Below are 20,735 nucleotides of genomic sequence, written 5' to 3'. Positions count from 1 at the left end.
TCCAGTGAGGCCCTGCATGTGTGCACTCACGTGCTCTCGCTTGGTCTTTCAGACTTGCTTTGTACACAGCCACATTCCAGAAATTGCTTTTATTTATTTATTTGATTGTTGTTACCAAAAAAATCTTGCAAATCTTTGCTGAAAATAATTAACTGTTGCCTTCATTCGAAACGTAGCTTGAAACTGCGCTCACTCCAAAACATGTTAATTCAACGCTTGCGGCCTTTCCCCTATTTCCTTCAGCTCCACCTCATTTCCTGGTTCATCAATTCTCATCCTGATATCTTTTATCTCCCTGCAAAGGAGATGTGCAGGGTCGACGTACATGTTCTAGGTCAACGGCTGTGTTACAGAAACGCCGCCAAGAGCAGGCAAACACGCTCAACGGTTAAAAACAGCAACAGGTGGTGTGTGTGTTTGACTTCCCTCCAAGTCACATGCGTTTGATGTTACTTTGAATAAGTCACGTTCCTGTTGATTTATGTCCAATCAAGTTTGAAGATTTCCACACTCTAACAGTGGAATGATATGATTGATTAATTGATGATGTCAATGATTTTGTACCATGTAACGGATACTTTTAAACGTGTGGCATATTTCAATGTACTGGCACAGAAACAAATAAAGTTTGGGACAAACAACTCATCATTTTATCAATTTTAATTTACTGGAGCCCATCGAGAGGCCCTTCGACTCAGCGAAACAAGTCTGAATAAATCTTTGCAGAGCCGATAGTACAAAAAGCTCTCCATCTTTGTCCCCAAAATATTATGTTGCGTAATGCACAGACAACATCTTACTTTATTCATCAACAAAAAATACTACTAAAATATTACTCAGATTAAAGATGTCTGCAAATCAACTCCCATCAAAATAAGGATACTCAACAGGAGCCACATGACATTTCCTTTCTTTAAAACCTTTTCCCAGAACTAAGCTTAGCTCAGTGTAAAGTTATTTTTGTAACATTACTTGCATAATATTTGGAACTTGCAAAAAAAAACTTCAATGATCCAATCAAGAGGTGAATCATTAAGAATATACTGTATTTGTGGATACTACTGATTTAATCACGTTTGAATGACGTATTTGATTGCATCAGAAGTTGGTTTTCATAGCGATTGTATTTGTTGGTACAGCAAACTAGTTTTTCGGGCTTTTCTTGCACAAATTTTGCAAAGTACACAAAATTAAACAAGAACAGGCAACGGTATTCAATCGAAGTTTTATTTAGCTGAAATATGGTTTTAATAAAATTGTTTTTAGGGCGTCGTCTGAAGTCGTTTTCTAGGAAGAGAGTCGACACCCACTCATACGGGAGGAGGGCTCTCTACTCACCAGAGCAGCTTCATAAACAAAGAGCTGCTTTCCTAATCAGATTACTGCCTGGAACGAGCGCCGAGGTGCAGCTACGGATTCATAATTTACACAAAGCAGGTAAATACGATCATTTTCTTTACAGTTTTTCCCCAATACGTCATTACAAAGTACATGTGTTTTTGGTGATGACGTTCTAGGTTGCGCCATCTTTTTTTTTTATGTGTAAAAATTAGGGTGAAAAGATTAATCATCGACGGACTGCATTCAGAATCAGCGTTCTGGTTGCCCATTTGGTGTTTATTACAAAAGAACGATATCTTTTTTTATTCAACTATTTGCTGGATAGCACGCTAGCTAGCAATTTAGCCTCGTGCAACGTGTACGGACCATTACATCATACTGTTGGCTGCGGTGTACAGATGTATTATCGACAATAGATAGCTACAGTAGCGTCTTAAAAAAAAATTGCTATAAAGACCTTTTTAAAGTGATTTTATTTGTATTTGTAAGCATGACTAAAGCGCAATATGCTCTTCAATTGGATTTTGAAAATGTTTAAAACGCCACACTTGCTCCAATGGCTACAAAAGTGAAAATTTACTCCACGTAATTCACAATACTTACACTAAAGGCCATTAAAGTGGCATTTGAATATTTTTAACTTAAAATAGTATTTCTCTGCTGAACCCAACTCATGACAAGGTTGGTTTATTGTGACGCAAAATCAAATTGCCTAAATGACACTTTGTGTGTGTTTTCAATCAGGGTAGAATAAAGATGACCGCTGAAGTGGACATGAAGGATGTGGAGCTCAACGAGCTGGACCCTGAGAAGCAGCCCATGACCGCCGACGGGCAGGCGGTCAGCGGTGAGAAAAATGGCGGCGTCAAGGTGAAGATTCCCACAGAAGAGGTGGCGTTCACGGGCCTGTCCAAAGAAGAACTCATGAAGGTTGCTGGCACTCCAGGGTAAGAGCTGCTGGGAACATTTCCTAAAAACTGGAATGTCACCAAAAGAGAATTTCCTTTTTATTTTTTAGATGGGTGAGGACCCGCTGGGTGCTGCTCATCCTCTTCTGGCTGGGCTGGGTGGGCATGCTGGCCGGCGCCATCGCCATCATTGTCAAAGCCCCACGTTGCAAACCCATCCCGGAGATGAACTGGTGGAACGAGGGACCTCTGTACCAGATCTCTGACGTTGAGGCTTTCTCCGAAGGATTGGCAGGTATATTGCTTTGTGACTCTTAACATTAAGATTGCGAGGTTTTTGACCCTTGATAACCTCCTCGAAATAGACTTCACGAGACATCACGTGTCCCGGCTCAAGTTCTCAAAGTTCTTCATAGCAAACTGCTGACACGTGGTGTCTAAGGGACACTAAAAGCCCTGAGTCATTTCTTTAGTATCATGTGCTCTGATATCAGATGAAGGTTACGCAACTGCGGCGATTTTTATGTGTAGCTCGGAGTGGCAAGTTTTACAGCTTTAGCTAAGCTCAGCGTTTTAGTTTCCACATTTGGGTCCTCCTTTAGAAGGTGGCGGCATTTATTCAGCGTTCCAACAGATCCTTGGCAGGATTCCAAGTACCACCACCACGCATGACCTGTCCCCCCATAAAGGATCTTTTTGTTCTCACATGGCCGCCAGACGGCTAGGCGACAATTGTTCACGTGTTCGTGCCTTGTGCCTCCTCATCTGGCAAACATTCCCATCTGCTCTCTCCTCACGCAGGTATCGAGCAAAAGCTGGACAGCGTGAACCAGTTGAAGGTGAAAGCTTTGGTGCTCGGCCCTTTTCACACCGTGCAGGCCGACCAGCCGAGCACTCTCAACCTGAAGCAGATCGACCCGACTCAGGGGAGTGAGAAAGACCTGATCACTGTGCTGGAGAAGGCCCGCAAGAAGGGTGGGTTGCTGTTACACTCGCCGGATAACTAATGGACGTCAAAATGCTTAAGATTGCCTTTTGGAACAATTCTCTTAAAACTCTTCAAAATATTTCAAACTCAATATTCATTCTCAACGCAAATTATTTAGGAGTTGCCAGGGCTTTGGCGCCATCTTGGGGTCTGAGGAAAAAAAGCCCCAAAATATCTCCGCTTAGAATATGAATATGAAATAAATTTGGCTCTTATAACTTTTTTAACTCTTATAACACAGAAAATAATCATATTGTATTTACCAAATGTTGCCTCTGTATTGGTGTCGTAGTATCGGAGTAGTCGCATTCCACATTTGCATGAATTGAGAGCTTTCCTTATGATTTTAGGTATTTCTGTGGTGCTTGACTTGACTCCAAACTATCCGGGAGCTTCCCCGTGGTTCGGCACCAGCGACATCAACAATGTTTTGGACCACGTCCAGGTTTGGGGCTCACTCAGATAGACCATTTTTCCAAATGATTGTTTCCCATTAGCTTAAACGTCTCCTTGCGTCTCGCAGGAGGCGGCGGAGTACTGGCTCAAGCTGGGGGTGGACGGCATCAAGATCGCCGATCTCACCACGGCCTCCAACACTGGGGACTTGTCGCGATTGCTGGCCGTGGTCAAGGGCAATGACACCGACGGGGACGCCAAGAAAAAGTAATTGCACTTTACCGCTCTTTCGGTTGACAAAGTTAGTTTCCCCCTCAAAGCAGTTTGAGATGATTTCCAAGACTCATGGGAATGTTTAGATTTGGCATTTAGACGCTGTTGGTGAAAAGCATTCCAGCTCCGCGGGGGGAGGCTTAGCCGGAGACAAACGGCGAGGGCTTCAAAGTCAACTCTTGCGTAATGGCTGTGTATGGATTCTTGCGTAATCAGACTTCAAATTGAGTTTGCTCGCTCAAGATTTGAAGTAAAGGAGAGGCCTAAAGTGTTTAATACAGTTCCAATTGAAGCAGATAAATATCGTAACTCATAACGCAGGTTAAATAATTTTTTTGTTTAAGAAAAAACAGCAAGAAGAATGTTGAGGGGCAACAATACGCAATTCGATGATTCCTCAAAATTGTTCAGCCCTGCCACACACTAGGAAAAAATGTCAAACTTGTTATAATGGACTCGGGTGAGAATCTTAGCATTTAGGTTATGTCCTAATTGCAACGGTGTTCTCCAGGATGCTGATGGGCGTGGCCCAAGGCGTTTCGGCCGCAGAGCTCTCCCAGCTGGTCAACACCACCGGCGCTGATCTGGTGCTGTCGGACCTGCTCAGCGCCAAGGGTCAAGGTAGGTTGGCTCACACACACACTCCTCAGCGTTGTCCAGTGCAGGCAATTGACAGCCAATTGATCCCCAAAAGGTGGGGAGCGTATCAACGCTTTGAACATTCTGCACTCCGACCAGAGAAGTCTGGCCTGGGGTCTCGGCGCCGCCCAGGGGGATCAGCTGTCTAAACGGGCCGCATCTCAGGCGCTGATCCGCCTCTACCAGCTGCTGCTCTTCACCATGCCCGGAACGCCTGTCTTTAGCTATGGGGACGAGATTGGCCTTCAGATGGATGTAAGGCCATTTTGGGCTTTTATTATTATTTTTATTTATTTTTATGATCCCGACTTGGCCACAGTGGCTTAAAATGCTTTCTTCTGCCATCTAGTGGCAGAGCTTGTACTTGTTAGGCCTTTGGTGGAATTGCTAAGTAAAATTGACCGTGTGTATTTGTGCCCTCACTAGGGTGAAAAATCTCCCAAAATGGTTTGGAACCTCGAGGAGGACCCCGCCGCCGAAGGAGCCCCCGGCAATGAAACCGCAGAGGTGGTCAACGCTTGAGGAAGCCCGACGTTGGTAAATGAAGACGTTTGGTTCTCACACTTGCCGCTTTGCACAGGCTCAGCGCAAGGAATACGTCGGCGTGAGGAAGTGGTTCCGATCCCTCAGCGACCTGCGAGGCAAAGAGCGCTCCCTCCTTTACGGCGACTACTACACTCTCCAGTCCTCCGTCTCCTCGCTCGCTTTCCTGCGCCTGTGGGACCAGAGCGAAAGATATGTCACGGCGGTCAACTGGGGCGACGCGCCAGAGACACTCCAGCTCGCAGTAGCGCCAACAGGCAAGTATTGCCGCGCTAATCAAGTTGAACTTTCCCCCCTTTTTTTATTTTCTCGAATGTCTGCCAGGGCGTAGTTTAGCCATACCCAAAAGACTTTTTCTCATTTCGGCAACCTGAGATAACAAGACGTTTTTATTTCTTATATAAATTATTTATATGAATAAAATAAATGGATGTAACGAAATGTATTGAATACATTTGGATTTGACACAAAATTTGTATAGATAATTTGTATAAGAAACAAAATGAATTGTCTCCAACTGGTGAACAATGTGAGGAATTATTATAGTGCGTGTGTACACACTATAATAGTATTGCTGGACGGTTGTAATTTTATTTCCAACAAATCTCTGAATTCACTTAATATTTTTTTACAGCAGAAAAAGTGGAGTTACCAAAAATGGCTACGGTCAAGATGTCCACGGATCCAGAAATGGAGGCCGACTCGACGGTGGAGCTGGACAAACTCACCCTGGGACCTGGACAAGGCGTCCTCCTGCAGTTCCCCTACAATGGCTAAAGATGGCGCCAGATGATTAATGTTGAATCTGTAGTTTTACAACTAATGTAGCTTGTTCAAAAGATTCACATTTGTCTTGACACGTTTTACAGAGCTAAATTAGGTAAAAAAACACACTATATATTGCGCATTGGTCAGTCTACTTGCATTTGATTGATTTTTAAAAGCTGGCTACCTTTCACACATGCACTCCGTGAATATGCAGATTGTTTACAAAAAAAAAATTACATTCCGTTATTGTTGTTTGGCCATTTCTCTGTGAGCTGTTTTTTTTTTAAAGAAGTAACTTTTATTGTCATTTTTTTAAACATCAGATTGAAAGTTTGAACCTGAGAGGCGTGTATGTTCTCACACTAAAGCGTTCTTGACAAAATGGTCTCTAAAATGAATAAACAAAGTTCGGTACTGACTTGCGTTTAATTATTGGGTATGCCGAACTAAATGCACCATTTGTATAAAAAGTGTAAATGTGTTTAGCTGCACTTTAATTATTTCGTTATGTGTTTCTGTTCAACTTGATGGCGTTTTAAATGTCAAAAAGGTGTGAAGGAAATTTGGGGTCGTTGTGGTGTCGAGAGGGGAAGTTTCAAGGTGACTTCTGGGAATCAAGCCTGACATATTGTCTTAGCCGCCTCCATTGACACTCTAGGCCAATTCTCAGTCTGACTCGCTCCCTCATCTGACACTTCCAACAAGAACCAAAACAAAATTGCCTTTAACTTCAAAGCTACCTTAATGCTAACACAAACAACCTGTATATTTTAGCTTGTGCAAAAAAACTGCTAACATTACAACTTATTGAGGGTTTGTGAGATGATTAATAGAAGGAGCAGCTTGATAAATTAAAGCATTACATTTTAAGGCAGGAACAGTTTGACTCTACATTTATTCATGTTATTGCTCTGTTTTAAGGAAGAACAATATTACTATTTTAGTGGTGTGAGAAAAAAAAACAAAAAAACAAGGTGAACTAGTGACTTGGACTGGATTCTTTTTCTAGTCTTTTAAAGTGGAAACAGTTTTATAAGATTCTAATGTCAGTGTAATAGGCATTCCACACGCAATACAAGTGTGTATATATTATATATAATAAATAAAATAATTTATTATTTTTATTATTACTGCTGCTGCACTTGAGACCTCGACAGGTATTTCGGCCGTTTAACACGCGGACGATTTGATATCGTTGGGTATTGTACTGCTTACTTTTCTTGTATGTATATATATATATTTTTTGTTTCAGCAAATCCTTGAATGAATAGATTCAGACAGCGTTTAGTACTTGACAGAAAGGTTTAATGGAAATACAGTAAACAGTTTCTTTTTGCGACATGCTACTAGACTGCTAGCCCGTTAGCATTAGCAAGCCGTGTTCCTCGAGTGACCTTCCTTGTTTCAGTCAGATACGTAATTTGTGACTTAATTACTGTAAATTAGGGATCCTAAGTGAAGAGAAGGAAGACAATGTATGAGTTTATTAGTAGTTAGTAGTTAATTCAATTTTCAATCGTTTGGGTATACGTATACGCTGGTCCACTAGAGGGTGCTATTGTGCCTGTTGATTTTTCATTAAAACTAAGAAGTTTTGTAGCCTCCCAATCCGGAAATTATTTGTACTTTTGTACTTTGTTCTTCAGATGGCAATTGGAAGTCCACCCATCCTTGTCTTGTATCATCTTTTAACCACCCCGCCATAAAATACTAAACAGCAGAAATATTAGCACATTTCAAAAGCACTTTATCTGATTGAAGACTCTAAATTGTTCATTGTGACCCCAGAGAGGAAAACCAGCAAAGTAAGTGTGTAAAAGTGATGAAGACAACGAGATGGAAAAAACAGGAGGGGGGGGGGGGGCGTATAGACTTAAACATAGACGAGAGGAGGGAGATCCGTCAGTGTTTGTTTCCTCAGGATGTGGTTACCACGACTACGAAAAGGCAAAGCGGCAACATCACGACATTGCGGGTCTTTTCTGACACCTGTCTTTAGTGTCAAGTGTGTGTGTTTTTTGAAAGAGTGATGTGTGCGGTTTGCAGCGCCTGCGTGTCTTTTGTTTTACTTCCGTGTGACACTGTCTTTGTACTCATCTTTGTGGGCGTGCGCAAACTTTCAGGTGACGCACAAAAAAGAAGGCAGCTGTGCACAGACGATGGTCTGGGAGAGGCCGTCCAAGACATGATAGCGGAGAATGAGGACGACCTGCACAAGACATGAGCGCCGAAAACTGGTAAAAACACACGCACCGAAAAAAAATGCGTACTTTATTCCGTCTTTCCACTCGTCAACGCTTTCTATCGTGTCGTGCACTGTAACGTCTGCTTTAAACAAAAATCTGACCATTCTTGATCATTAGTTGTATTTTTCTTATTTTTGCTTATTTAACTTTAATTGATTATTTGCAATCAGTTCTGGTGGATTTTACTATCCTTTCCTTTGTGCCGATTTTTGGTCACATACAGCTTTCAGTTTTTTCGAATATTTGGTCAAATGTAACACAAATCGGGTGGTACAGTTAACCCAGCGATGGATCCAACAACAACTAAAAAGTAGTTCTCATCTGTTTCATCTTGTCACAATAGAGCCAAATGGTTGATGCAACCCCCCCTAAATATATAATTAATATATTTAAAGAGTAGAATTTGGAAATGAGAAAATCAAACCAAAATCGCTGTTTTGCAATAACGCTGTAAAAATGCTTTTCAAAATGCATAACTTTGTAAATTTTTTTTTGCATCTCTCCTATAGTTAAACAAACAGCCACAATGGATGATGACTTTTGGTCCACTCAGCAATTTTCCAATCGCCATCCCCATCATCCCGAAAGACCCTCCTTCCACCTGATACCTGTGATGGGTTCCCCCCAGGACTTCCCTCAGCAATTTGGGAGTCAAGAAAAAATACACGTGACCTCTTTCTTTTCTGCAAGACGGAGCACGAACGCCTTCGAGTGGTTGGAGTGCGGCGAGAAAGAGAGAAGCTGCGACAATGCGGAGGCTGAATTTTACAGCAGCCCGAACTGGGACGTCAACTCAGGTCAAAATTTCAACCCTGATTTGCACAAGTGGAGCGAGAGCTGCGGAGAGCTGCAAAACTGGGATTTGGGTTCGAGCTGCGAGACCCCAAGCCCATTGGCGGAGATGCCCTGGCCGACTCAAATTGGGACCCGCCAAGTTTTACCCTCGCCAAAGTCAGCAACCCAGAAACCGGACCCGGTTCTAGAGACTTTCCCCCTGCAACCGAAACAAAGCATCCAAGAATCTCACTGGCCCATTTGGGGATCGGGGGCGACCAAAGTAGAGCATTTTGGATCAGAGAAGTTTTTCAGTCTAAACACTTGCTCGTCCGCCGCGCCGCCCTTCCCGTTCTCTCAGCTGGAATCCTCAATGCTCAGTCCTCCTCTCACGCCTTTGCCTCCCCCATCTCACTCGCCAGCCACGCCATGCATCCAGTCGCACTCGCAGGCCGGAGACGACAACGGGGCGCTCCACTTTTTTGCTTCCAATCCGCAGCCGCTGCCGTCGCTCAACTCCTTTGGCATGGCGTGGATGTTTCCCGCCGGGTCAAACGGGACTGCGCAGGGCAACTTGAGATCTTCATACAACATCCAAGGTACAATACAATACAATTTAGCATAGATAGCTACAATAGCTAGCTAGTAGGGCAGTGCAAGTAATGGAAATATCCTATAACCCTAACCCTACTAGCTAGCTTGGCCTACACCCTCAAAAAATGTGTCTTTAATCTTTTCCCATAATTTACAGAGCAGCTCGCCTCACTCGGAAAATCCTCTATCAACTCACGCAGAGACCCGAATCACGCACTTCCAAGTCATGCGACGGGAAGTGCCGCTCACTATTGGGTAATGAACAATTTCAGCTTTTTCTTTTTTTTTCCTACAACACCCTAACACGCTGCTCGTTCTTGTAGAAAAGCCAAACCTACACCGGAACTCCATTTCCCAGCCTCCTTCACGCTAATGTGGAAAAAAGAGATCACTATACACCTCGACCCCTCCTCAACCCGGCTCGGGAAGGGACAGGCCTTTACTCCTCCTTCTCCTCCATTCAGCAAAGAAAGCAGGATGATCATGCTATTGAAGCGTAAGTATAGTCAGAGACCCGGATGGGCAAAAAAGGATTTTAAAAATGAACAATTATCGACCAATTAGCATCTATTTGCTGACGTTGGCATTTAATCAATCAATATATTCTTTATCCTCCGCATAGAACACCAGTACTATATATACTCGTCTGTCTTATACTGCCCCCAGGTGGCCAAAGTGCGAAAGCGTCAACCCTCATTAATTATGAACCTACATTTGCCCTTTATCCTCCTCAGAAAGATCAACATCGGCAGTGATTTCCAGGCGGAGCTCCCCCCTCTCAGATTTGGTGCTGTGGCGTCGAAACGAACCCGGGAACAGTCTCTGTGGAAGCCACGGGAGAAGATCACGGAGAATCGCCAGGCGCAGGAGCAAGGTGAAGAGTCGTCCGAATGAGATATTCCGAATCTTTGCCTCAGTTCACGACACAAAACATCTTTGGTGCGTGCGCTCAGTGGAAAAGCTGCTGTTACTGAGTAACTCCAGTTGCCTACCAGGAGGGGGCAGCAACGTCGAGCTGGCGCTGCACTCTCTGCATGCCTGTCAGGGCGACGTCATGGTAAGCCGCCTCCGTGTCTTTCTCGTGTCGCTTCATGTTTGCATGCTTCACAGCTCAGTGGCTTTCCCGTGCAGGCCGCACTGGAGATGCTACTGCTAACAGGGACATTACCGACCGAGGACTACCACTATGCTGGTAACCTTTAACCTCAAACTACTACATAATTACGACACAAGTGATATTGAGCTTTTAAACAACGTAATTAGCCAGCAAAGGCCAGCCTATTTCCCATTGTGCGTACAAAGGCGGTCTTTGTGTGACCCCCTCACCCCCACCCCACCCGCCCACCACCACTTGTTGTGTTCCCCGCTGACAATTCCACATTTGTCATCTCCAGGTAGCGACGCTTGGAGCGAGAGCGAAAAGAGCACCTTCAACGTAGCCCTGAACACTCATGGAAAAAACTTTTCGCTCATACACAAATTGGTATATCATTTTGTAAATATTGCAGTAGTATGGGAAGAATACTGTACAAAATAGAAAAATATATTTTTGTGTTGCAGGTGAAGACAAAAACAGTGAACCAGTGCGTGGAGTTTTATTACCTGGTTAATAAAAGCCAAGCTAAGCTGCACAAACAAACTAAGCTGAAGATTTGTGATGTGAAGTCAGAGCAACACCAGAGTCAAATTGTGAGTTAGTTTGTTAGTTTTGGTTAACTATCATAACCTTGGTTCACACCGGTACCATCTCCTATAGGAAATCCCCGCCTCGCTGCCAACAAAGATACAGCCTGGACAGGAAGAGGCGGATGCCGCAACGCCATTGGCTAGCTCCTACCCTTGCACAAAGTGCGGCAAGTGGGTCCACCCTGTCTTTTGTTGTATTTTTTTTTTTTTCTGAGGCTTTGTTGTGATCGAATAACATCTCCCCTGTTTGCTCCAGAATATTCACCAAGGTCAAGTCTCGCAACGCTCACATGAAAATCCACCGAAAGGCTCTCAAGGACTGGCCCAACAAGATCCATTTGGCTCCTGTGGTTGACTCGGCAGCCAACGACTTCTACCATCCATGCGCTTATAAAGTCAGTCCTGGTTACTTTGCTTTGAACGACGCCGGCCCGCCTGGAGCGTCCTCCTACACCGGTGGCCCGAACACTGACGTAAGCGCCATTGTTGATGCCGATGGCTCAAAACAAAGAGAACAACCCGCATATGCCTCCATTTTTAACCAATCGTGGCACTCCTTTGAAGAGTTTGAAACGCAGGCTCACGCACCTTGAATCAAAGTTTCCCAACTTTTCAAATTGAAATGAACGTCAAACTTCTAAAAAGCAACGTCATATCTCACTTGTTTTCCGGTTTCGAGATGTTCACAATCCTGAAGGCGGTCTGAGGTTTGTTTCATATAAATTCAAAATGGACACTTTGTTTAAAATGACATTGTTTTGTTTAAAGTTCTTGTGGTATTATTCTGCCACCATACAAGTCATGTTTTGAATTTGTATTGTTTGGATTTTTTGGATGTCAGAATTGGCTGCTAAATATAGATTTTTTTTACTGCTGCCCAATTTTCTATCTCCTTCCCGTCTGCTGCCACGTTTCTCTTTCAACGTTTTTTTTCACGTGTTATCAAATCTGTTATGAAAAGCAATCAAGAGAAGTTAGGTAACATGACACCCGCTTGTGCTTTTTAATAGTGCAATTCTTTTTTTTGCAGTGAAAAAAATAGATCAAATCCTCACGGGTAAAAAGAAGGCATAAAACTTGTGACAACAACAATGTGAAGGGTGTGCCAGCTATTACGCAACCAAATACCAACAGTTTGGGAAGTCGGCTGTAATTACAACCTTTGAGGAAGCTCTTACAGGGATGGAGATAGAAAAAAAGCTGGCAAAGTTCAGTGCATGCGTTGAAAAAGTGGGTCAATGCACATTGAACGGCATTTGAAATGTTATTGTTTTGTGACGCCTATGTCAGCTTGTTTATTCAGAACTGGTAGAACAGCAAACACAAGAACAGCAAATGGCAATCACGAGTACAGCAGTCATGAGTTTTGTCAGTTTTTGCTCTCAAAAACGTTTAGTTTCGAGTTTTACATCGTAATTGTCACATGGTTTTGCTCATAGGAGCTCACATTTGATGTAAGTAAATCTAAAAATATTGTGGCAAAAGCTTTTCAAGAGTAGGAATGTACATATGCATTTTGGTGGCAATTAATCACCATTTCAGACCACGCCAGATTTGAAGAAAATTGAAAAAAAAAAAGATTGCTCCATGTTGGTAAGTAGCTAATTATTGCAGTAAATTTATGGTGGAAAATTGTGTCTTGCTGATGTGTTTTGCGTATTTCAAAAAGTATTTTTTATATTTTAAAATAAAACCAGTAAAAAATGTTTTGACAAAAATAAACGAATAAATTAGGGAGGAAAAAACAAAATAAAAATAACATTGATTCAATAATATAACCATCGAATAATTTACACTAATATATATTTGTTAATTACTATTATTTTCAATGCACCAAAATACCTTCATCGAAACTCCCGCCAGCTGATGACGCCCCGCCCTCTTCTCTGATTGGCCGAGAGCAGAGGGGGTGTCATGTGACGTCAAAACTGAGCGAGAAGGATCAGAGTTTGTGCGAGAAGGGAAGAGATTAACTCGGGCTGCGCGCAGTCAAACCACGGAGCTGCTAGCAGTTAGCCTTAGCCTCCTTGCCACTTCTCCGTCCTCAAGTCCTCTCCCGGCCACTCTGCTCTCCAGCCCCGTCCTGTCCACGCCATTTCTTTGAGTTCGCATATGAAGCAAATTGATCCAAAGTAGCAAAGGATCTCCCTCCCCACCATCCCGCTTCTTCCTCCTTCAAGCGTGACCGTGTGTGTGTGTGAGCTACGTGGGCAAAACCCAAACAAACAAGCCAACGCGTCCTTCAAATAGGCTACTGTATACAATCGGTGTCCTGTTACCTGTCATCGGATGCACAACACGTGAGTACTGATGAGAGACAGTGTGCTAGCTTTCCGGATCTTCTTCTTCCATGTGTGCTTTTTTTTGCGTCCGGTTTGCCATTTGTCTCCCCATGCACGGGCTCATGTGTCACGCTGTCACATCTGTCGGGAGCATTTATATAGGTGTAAAAAAAACAAAAAGGGGGCAAAAATGCGCGGCTGTTAGGAGCTAGTTGACTTGCACTAGCCTTGCGCTGCTAGTTTGGAGCATGCTGGCTTTTTAAACGTGGATGTTTGCAGCCTGCAATGCAGTTGCTCCCGAAGGAAGTCTTGTCGACAACTTTGGCGAAGAGGCACAGCCGGCCCGATATGTAGTGTATTCTTGAATGGTAAAAAAACCCCAAAACGAAGTAAAGTAACTTTTAATTATTTTTATTTTAAAGAATTTTCAAATCTGTTGCATGCTTACAATAGGGTTATTGTTGCCAGGCACGGCTGGTGAACAACCATCCTGCATACCAACCAGCCGCTCACTCGCCTGGTGGCCAGTCATGGTTATTCCAAACCAGGGGCGATCCTAGGGTCAGCTGTTAAGAGGTGCTGAGCCCCTGGCCATGCAAAATAAACGTAATAAACAGAAATGTAGAATTAATCAACAGTAATAGTGGATTTTTTTGAATACACTTTAAGGCAAATAAATTATTTGATGCTAATCAATTCTAAAAATATTCAGTAGCGATAGCCTCATAACATCGTCAGATTAAAATTACGATGTATAACATTCACATTTTATAACGTGATAAATATCACCTTATCACATTTTATGTCGCGTATTGTTAGCATACAAAGTTGTTAGCATACAAAAAGACCCTGGATGAATTATATGTTACCGATTATCCGTGTAATTGTTTTTGTCTTCTCTGTTGCTAGAGTTGTTTAGTTAGTTTAGTTAGATGATGTATCACTCATCAGGATTGTTTACTAACTGTAATGTGAGGCACCAAACCCAACCTTGTTGACATGTTGAAACCTGCTGGAGTGCGCAAAGTGCTTGTTTGCTTGCCGGCCACACGCTGCGCACGTCCTCATTCTGCTGTCTCCTTTTAACCTTTGAACTGTGTGTCTTCTGTTTTAACAACCTTTACTCCACTCACGCTTCATCCCTAATCTTGGTTCAGCGACAAGCACAAGTTCATCTTCTCAGGCCTTTCGTTTTTCCTCCCCCCCCCGATGTTGTTGTTGTGTTACATTCTTTTACGAGTCGCTAAAGGAAGCATATGGAGTTGATCAAGTGTGTTGTGTAATGAAATTAAATTAAATCCAGAGATGCATCTGAGAAGCATTTGTAATATGAGAGTTTTGGACATGAGCTGAATAAAATTGTCCGAGTCGTGGAGCTGTTCGAACCCAAAGTGGAGGAAGGCGTATGCACTTGTAGCCTGTTGTTTATGAATGTGTGTGTGTGTGTGTGCGTGCGTTTGCAAAACACCGATCGTGGAATTTTCGTGAATCTCTGCCATGTCTGCCAAGCAAAGCCGTTGCCTGCTGGGAACTGTAGTGGAAACACGATGCCAGGCAGCACTAGTCGAAAATAGAAAGCGTGATCTCGTAGCAAGTGCGTTACCCAATTTGACCTTTTCATTTTGGACTTCAGAAGTTGCTTGTTGGTGGACTTTGCGACCTCTGATGCAACCTCTGATGCAAATGCGTGTGTGCCTTTGTGTGTCACAAGGTCGCACGTGCGACAAAACAGAACTCTGCTCCCTGAGAGGTTAATAAGTCAACCGCAAAACATCCTCTGCTCTTGCAAACCAGACATTGATTAAACTTTTTTTTTTTTTTTTTGTCCCTGTCGCAATGCTTGTATCATTGAACGAGACGTGCGTGCGATTGAGAGGCTGTGGTCAGGGAGTTGACTTGGCATTGGAAGTTACATTCCTCTTTGCAGACTGTAATTTTGCTCGAAGATAAAGTTTCTAAAATCACCTCATATCAACTCAAGATTTTGTCAGGAGAATTTGGATTTCACTTGCATCTCAGCTGAAACAAACACGCCACCAGAAAGACTCCCAGCATGTTTCATTTTTGGAAATATTATATTTAGGATTTAGAAATCCAGTACAATTTTTGCAATGGGCAAAGTCAGTGATTCACAAATTCACACCAAGTACTAGGCTTTAGATTTTGGAGCCGATTTCCCGATTAATGAGTTAAAAAAAAAAAAAAAAAAAGGAAGATAACTGATCACAAGAAGGACCAATCTGTTTAATCAACTTATTTCTTGTTCATTGAAATGAATTGCATTAGGAAAAAAAAAAAAAGAATCACGTTCAGCAAAAGTATTGCGGGTTCTTCTCGAAGGATCAACCCCCACGTTGCGTAAGAGGCGTCAGTGAGCGTAAGGAAACCAAATCAATCGAAATTTTTACAAGCGTTGCCGCATTGAACCACAAGAGGGCGCTACCGACTTATTTCTGTCCTTTTGCCAATTCAGCCTGGTGGTGTTGACATTTTAATCACACCTTTTGTATGATTTACATATGAATCTTTGACTTGTGTCACTCCCACCTCATAAAGAAGATAACGTGACAAAGTCGAGCTGTTGAAAAGGGACCTCACCTACTCACATTCCTCTCATTCCTGATTCTCCATTTATTGTCCCCCATAAGTGACGCTACATGACAAAGCACAAAATGATTTTAAATCTGGGGGATATTTTCATGGCTGTGTGTGTTATGAGAGGTTCAGAAGATGTTCTCTGCTGCAAGGCTGCGCTGCCTGCTGTATTTCCAGCTTCAGAAGTGATCAAAGAGCATTTTTGATACTCGGCTCCAGCTTCACTCACCATCTGCGGGCTGGCTGGTTCCCACCATGCTTGATAGATTTAAATTCCGGTCATGGAGTGCAAGGCTATCAAAATGCCACCTTTCATTTCTTATTTAGTCCGAGACGATATCATGTTTTTATTAATACCACGATGGCAGCATACAGGATTAGAAAAAAAAAAAAAAAAAAGTATTTTATGTGTTTACAACAGCAGGCAGTAGCACTGGATGTGACATCTGTACATGAATAAATAAATATAGCGACAGAAGGTAGCAATGTTTTAGAAATAGATTTGTGTAGTATTTAACTAGAGGTGTCAAAATTGATTCATCGATTGTCAAATTGATCGCCTGGTATTTTTATAATCGAATAATAGTCTAGAGCCATTTTTTTAAACTAAAGCTTGGCCATTTTTTTTTTCATCAGGTTCTCAAAAGTCAGTTTTTATCTGATATCAAGAGTTTTTCATGACAGAATTATCTTGTGTGTATAATCAAAATAAGACATTTGCAAACATCTACTTTGGGTATTTTTGAAATAGAAAGATTTAAATTTCAAATGTGTCATGTCGAGTTTTGAAAAATGTTGAAATTGGAATGTTAATTACAAGAAGAATTTGCAAGGCGATGCATGCCAAAAAGTTTAAGGAATAAACAAATATAAACAGTGTAAAGGCTTTCACATAATTGTTAGTATCTCCGTTTTTATCATCATATGTAAAGGTATGTTTAAATAGATCACGGCTGATTTTTAATTCTATTTTATAACTACTGACAACTCCCGGTAACGCCAAAATTCCAACTGTAATTTTTTTAAATGAAATATGATCTCGTTTTGTGATGCTACCAATTGGCCACGCGGTGGCAGTAACGTCCCAAGGTGCTTTGAAAAACAACAACTTAGTCTTCCTCTACCGTTATTACGGATACCAATTAAAGAACTGGAACAAGCTAATTTATTCATTTTCATGCACCATGCTGGGTATTTATTATTATTATTATTATTATTATTATTATTATTATTATTATTTTTAGCCTTAGACATCAATATTATTGAGGAAAAACATCAGTTGAGTGTTAAGTAACCAGTAGTCCTCACTTAGCATTTGCAATTAGCATGCTAAGCCGTCATTCTCTAAACAAAAACACGGCTTAATATAGATATATAGGGGCATAGTTGTGTTTTATTTTTGTATTTTTTTAATAGTTTGACGGTGTTGTTGTGATTTGGAGGCAAAGTTAGACAGCTGGGTGTTATTTAGGAAACATCTGCAGCTAGTTTAGTTGGGCCGTGGGAGGCTGAGCAACTGCCGGTTGGCCGTCACACTTCCTGCTTGTAAAATGATGATTGCAATGCAATTTTTTTGAAATGTGATTTGCCGTGCTCCAAAATGATTCATTTCTATTTTTTTAAGCGTTGGATAAATGTTATTTCACGTGAAAATGTCATGTTGTGTCGCACGTAGGATGATGCGCTACGTTGCAGTGCAAGGCGGCCTCGGCTTGCTTGCCGTGAGGAGGGCGTGTCTGCTCTACCGGTTCGCCCATTCGGCCCCGCAGAGCCACTACCGGCCCATCAAGAAAGTGATGGTGGCTAATCGAGGTAAGAATGGAAAATCTCCCAAAAATAAAGCAACCTGATTTTGGTGATCATTCATGTTTGAACACTGTGTGGGCGGCTGCACGATTTTTTTTTCTCTCTCCGCATCACTGAATAGCTTTAAACACTCCAAAGTGTCGTCTATTAATATTATTGCAGAAAGTCAGGTTACATTTAACACATATTAGTGTTTTTTCACTTCAACGCTTTGATGGGGAAGAAAAAAAAAAAGTCCTGTAGAGGATTTGCATGCCATCAGTTATGCTATTTAATTAGCACGCGAGCTCTTTGCAATTTCATTCCTGGGTTGAAAAATACGAAACATAAAACCTCAGACAAATTATCCAATTAAGACTCGTAACATCTGCTGAATATTACGACTTATTTCATACTTTATCTGACAATAGCCAGTACTATAGAGACCCCCCCCCCTTTCCGGACGGCGTGCACATTGAAAGATTCATGTCAGCCTCCCTCCCTTCAAAGCTCTATTAAACTGCTTTAATCCATCATTTTGATTCAGATGGGTTTTGGTCTGACACACGTGCACACACACACGCACACACTGCTGGGCTTTCCGTCAGTGTCTGTCCTTCACTTTGGTGTGACACGATATCTACACCACATTAGATCACATTCATCACACTGCAGTGCACCAGAATAAGCTGGGCTGCTGTGTGTGTGTGTGTGTGTGTGTGTTGTGTCCATGTGTATGAGTGTGAGAAATTTTCCACAAGTTTCCCAAGGTTTCTTTTTTATTTTTTATTTTGGTGTTCCGATCCAAAACTTGTACGTTTTCAACTGTGATGCCATGTACGTCAAAAATCGGTCCCCATTCCATTTCTCAAAACTCCTCCCCTCCCAGGTGAAATCGCCATCCGTGTGTTCAGAGCTTGCACCGAGCTGGGGATTCGGACGGTGGCCGTCTACTCTGAGCAGGACACTGGCCAGATGCACAGGTAAGTTCCGCCCGCCCGCCCGCGTGGCGGCGCGCTCAAACTCTAAAGCCCAATTAAGCCGCTTACAAAATGGCACCCCGCAGCATGCAGAAGCTCCCGCGGCGGTCGAACCGCCGAATCCGGGAGCCAGACTCGTGAGCTCAGTTGCCACGGCAGATTATTGATCACACAATTAGAAGAAGCCTTTCAGCGCGTCTTTGTGATGCCTCGCCAGGATGACATCGACGCAATTATATCGACATTACGTACAAACATTTCGGCCAGCGTGTTTGCCTGAACGTCCCCCCCCCCCCCCCCCCCCCACAGCTTCTCTATTTAAATGTCACATCCTTCTGAGATAAATCACACATGCACATTTTTTTTTTTTTGTCTTTGCAGGCAAAAAGCAGATGAGGCCTACCTGATTGGAAAAGGTCTGGCGCCGGTCGCCGCTTACTTGCACATCCCTGACATCATCAAAGTAGCCAAGGTAAACCCGTCAATCAACTTTATTGATTGAGCACTTTCAGAACACAATCTTGAAACAAACTCAAAAGTGCATCGGCTGCCCCAATCTGATATGCTCCCGCCGACATGTTCCAGGTAACTCATTCAGTGCCATTGACGGTTATAAACGTAAAAGATATGAAGTAGATTGGCAGTGAATGAGTTGGTAAATAGTTTGACATAATTTTCACCATGCAGCTGCAATTTGTTTGTAATCTGATTTATTTTTTAATACATGGAAATATGAAAAAAAATAGGACCTCGTATTAAACTGGAAGATTGAGGGGAAAATTAGATTCGCCTTTTAAAAATGGTGGGATCGATTACTCCAATAATTGTATTTCACAACAATCGACCGTATCTCAACCACTGAAACCGGTTGTCTTTCAATCCACCATTCTTCCCCCAACCTAAGATATAAAAATGTCAGGGGGAAAAAAAAAGAAGCCGCCTTTTTTATGAGCGTTTCCATAAGCTTGACATTTAATATGTGCGCGTACGTCATGTTGCGGCCCCTCCCCCCCCCCCCCCTCCTCTCGTCGGCAGCCGCATCGAGCAATTATCTTGTCACTTCTCTTTCTTTTGTCTTTTTCTTTCCTTTATACGCATCCACAGAAAAGCTGATAAAGAGCTAAAATAATGTTACGTGCCACTTGCACGTGCTACCGTACTGCTCTCTTGTGACTTTATTGTCGTCTTGTGTGTGTGTGTGTGTCTTTGTGTGTCCATACTTCCCTTGACAACGGTCCATGGTTATATTCAGCCTTGAATCATGGAGCAGATGGTACACACTGGTGTGTGTGTTTGTGTCTGAGTGACCTTGTCATCATTATATGCGTCATTTTGTTCCTATATGACTAACTTTGAAAGCTCCTGCAGGTCCAGTCTTCAGGCTTGTGGACACTCAAGCAGTTTTCCCCGTCAATTAAATTCAATCACCTAATTAGCCACTGAGGTTAGAGTGAAAACAAAAACAATGGGGGGGGGGGAAGATACATTAGCAAGACCGTTTCATAGATGTGTAGGAAGAACAGAAGAGATAAAAAGCCAGCTTCAATCTTTCTAAACAAGTACGCCATTTTGGTGACAAGGTATAGGTGGAATCGAAAATTACATCACTCATCAAACCCTTCACCGAACACTCTCTCGATGATGGAACCATTAGCGGCAGAGATAAAAACAGTGTTAGGAGCTTCAGCCTTGGAAAACATTTTGTTCTGCTCATGTTAAGAGCAGGCTGCAGATAGTAAACAAGAGCTTCTTGAAATTGATGAGAAGAAATTGGGAGGTTTTTCAACCAATTTTGCAACGGGGTCAGCTACGTAATTATAAAATTGTGTCATCGGCGTAAAAATGATGATTGTTACTTTCCGGAGCCGCAATATTTTGAAAAAGTACTGGACCCAGAATTGACCCCTGAGGGACACCACGGGTCTTTCTATCTTTTC

At 42.5% G+C, this 20,735-nt stretch overlaps 3 protein-coding genes and 2 long non-coding RNA genes across 9 annotated transcripts in view; 3 read left to right on the top strand and 2 right to left on the bottom strand.

Moving 5' to 3' along the window:
* The first annotated feature begins 1,274 nt into the window (after positions 1-1,274).
* Positions 1,275-6,274, top strand: slc3a2a (solute carrier family 3 member 2a). 3 transcript variants are annotated; one of them, XM_049751646.1, is made up of 11 exons: positions 1,275-1,437; positions 2,086-2,288; positions 2,360-2,544; positions 3,051-3,224; positions 3,588-3,682; positions 3,761-3,900; positions 4,418-4,527; positions 4,601-4,800; positions 4,972-5,052; positions 5,126-5,345; positions 5,726-6,274. In XM_049751646.1, the coding sequence occupies exons 2-11, from the start codon at positions 2,098-2,100 to the stop codon at positions 5,863-5,865; spliced, it is 1,536 nt and encodes a 511-aa protein (XP_049607603.1). In that variant the 5' UTR covers positions 1,275-1,437; positions 2,086-2,097; the 3' UTR covers positions 5,866-6,274. The 3 variants fall into 3 exon arrangements, with proteins under 3 accessions (XP_049607603.1, XP_049607595.1, XP_068507891.1); XM_049751638.1 differs by having other exon boundaries at positions 5,723-6,274; XM_068651790.1 differs by having other exon boundaries at positions 1,296-1,437; positions 2,082-2,288; positions 5,723-6,274.
* Positions 6,132-10,326, bottom strand: LOC125987346 (uncharacterized). Its single transcript, XR_007487995.1, has 2 exons — positions 10,183-10,326; positions 6,132-8,065 (listed from the first exon to the last, which is right to left on the bottom strand). It is a non-coding gene; the product is annotated as an uncharacterized lncRNA (long non-coding RNA).
* On the top strand, positions 7,980-12,037 carry LOC125987303 (zinc finger protein 541). 2 transcript variants are annotated; one of them, XM_049751637.1, is made up of 11 exons: positions 7,980-8,093; positions 8,612-9,475; positions 9,628-9,725; positions 9,794-9,966; positions 10,205-10,344; positions 10,424-10,527; positions 10,602-10,662; positions 10,865-10,953; positions 11,031-11,159; positions 11,227-11,318; positions 11,413-12,037. In XM_049751637.1, exons 2-11 carry the CDS (start codon positions 8,629-8,631, stop codon positions 11,747-11,749), a joined length of 2,070 nt encoding a protein of 689 aa, XP_049607594.1. In that variant the 5' UTR covers positions 7,980-8,093; positions 8,612-8,628; the 3' UTR covers positions 11,750-12,037. The 2 variants fall into 2 exon arrangements, with proteins under 2 accessions (XP_049607594.1, XP_049607582.1); XM_049751625.2 differs by having other exon boundaries at positions 11,227-11,327.
* A 1,055-nt stretch (positions 12,038-13,092) lies between these two features.
* The window catches only part of LOC125987285 (pyruvate carboxylase, mitochondrial), a 110,751-nt gene continuing 103,108 nt past the window's right edge, over positions 13,093-20,735 (top strand). The window contains exons 1-4 of one of the 2 annotated variants that reach the window (XM_049751607.2): positions 13,093-13,456; positions 17,709-17,845; positions 18,708-18,801; positions 19,180-19,270. In XM_049751607.2, the coding sequence (XP_049607564.1) occupies positions 13,446-13,456; positions 17,709-17,845; positions 18,708-18,801; positions 19,180-19,270 (333 nt within the window). In that variant the 5' untranslated portion in view covers positions 13,093-13,445. Of the gene's footprint in view, positions 13,457-17,205; positions 17,225-17,708; positions 17,846-18,707; positions 18,802-19,179; positions 19,271-20,735 lie in introns of those variants that run through there. The other variant, XM_049751599.1, reaches the window with a different exon arrangement.
* Positions 13,824-14,561, bottom strand: LOC125987350 (uncharacterized). The gene is made up of 2 exons (XR_007487996.1): positions 14,308-14,561; positions 13,824-14,025 (listed from the first exon to the last, which is right to left on the bottom strand). It is a non-coding gene; the product is annotated as an uncharacterized lncRNA (long non-coding RNA).

The sequence above is a fragment of the Syngnathus scovelli genome, chromosome 1 (assembly GCF_024217435.2).
Source record: "Syngnathus scovelli strain Florida chromosome 1, RoL_Ssco_1.2, whole genome shotgun sequence".
In the NCBI taxonomy this organism is placed as follows: domain Eukaryota; kingdom Metazoa; phylum Chordata; class Actinopteri; order Syngnathiformes; family Syngnathidae; genus Syngnathus; species Syngnathus scovelli.
The sequence above is the reverse complement of the archived record's forward strand: the minus strand, read 5'-3'. Positions and strand labels throughout refer to the sequence as shown.

Bases quoted from the DNA above. Each gene is read 5' to 3' on its own strand.
- LOC125987303 (XM_049751625.2), top strand. From the start codon at position 8,629: ATGGATGATGACTTTTGGTCCACTCAGCAATTTTCCAATCGCCATCCC. The intron at 9,967-10,204 runs GTAAGTATAGTC...TATCCTCCTCAG, and splicing joins GATGATCATGCTATTGAAGC to AAAGATCAACATCGGCAGTG. The intron at 10,954-11,030 runs GTATATCATTTT...TTTGTGTTGCAG, and splicing joins TTTCGCTCATACACAAATTG to GTGAAGACAAAAACAGTGAA.
- slc3a2a (XM_049751638.1), top strand. From the start codon at position 2,098: ATGACCGCTGAAGTGGACATGAAGGATGTGGAGCTCAACGAGCTGGAC. The intron at 2,289-2,359 runs GTAAGAGCTGCT...TTTATTTTTTAG, and splicing joins AAGGTTGCTGGCACTCCAGG to ATGGGTGAGGACCCGCTGGG. The intron at 5,346-5,722 runs GCAAGTATTGCC...ATTTTTTTACAG, and splicing joins GCTCGCAGTAGCGCCAACAG to CAGAAAAAGTGGAGTTACCA.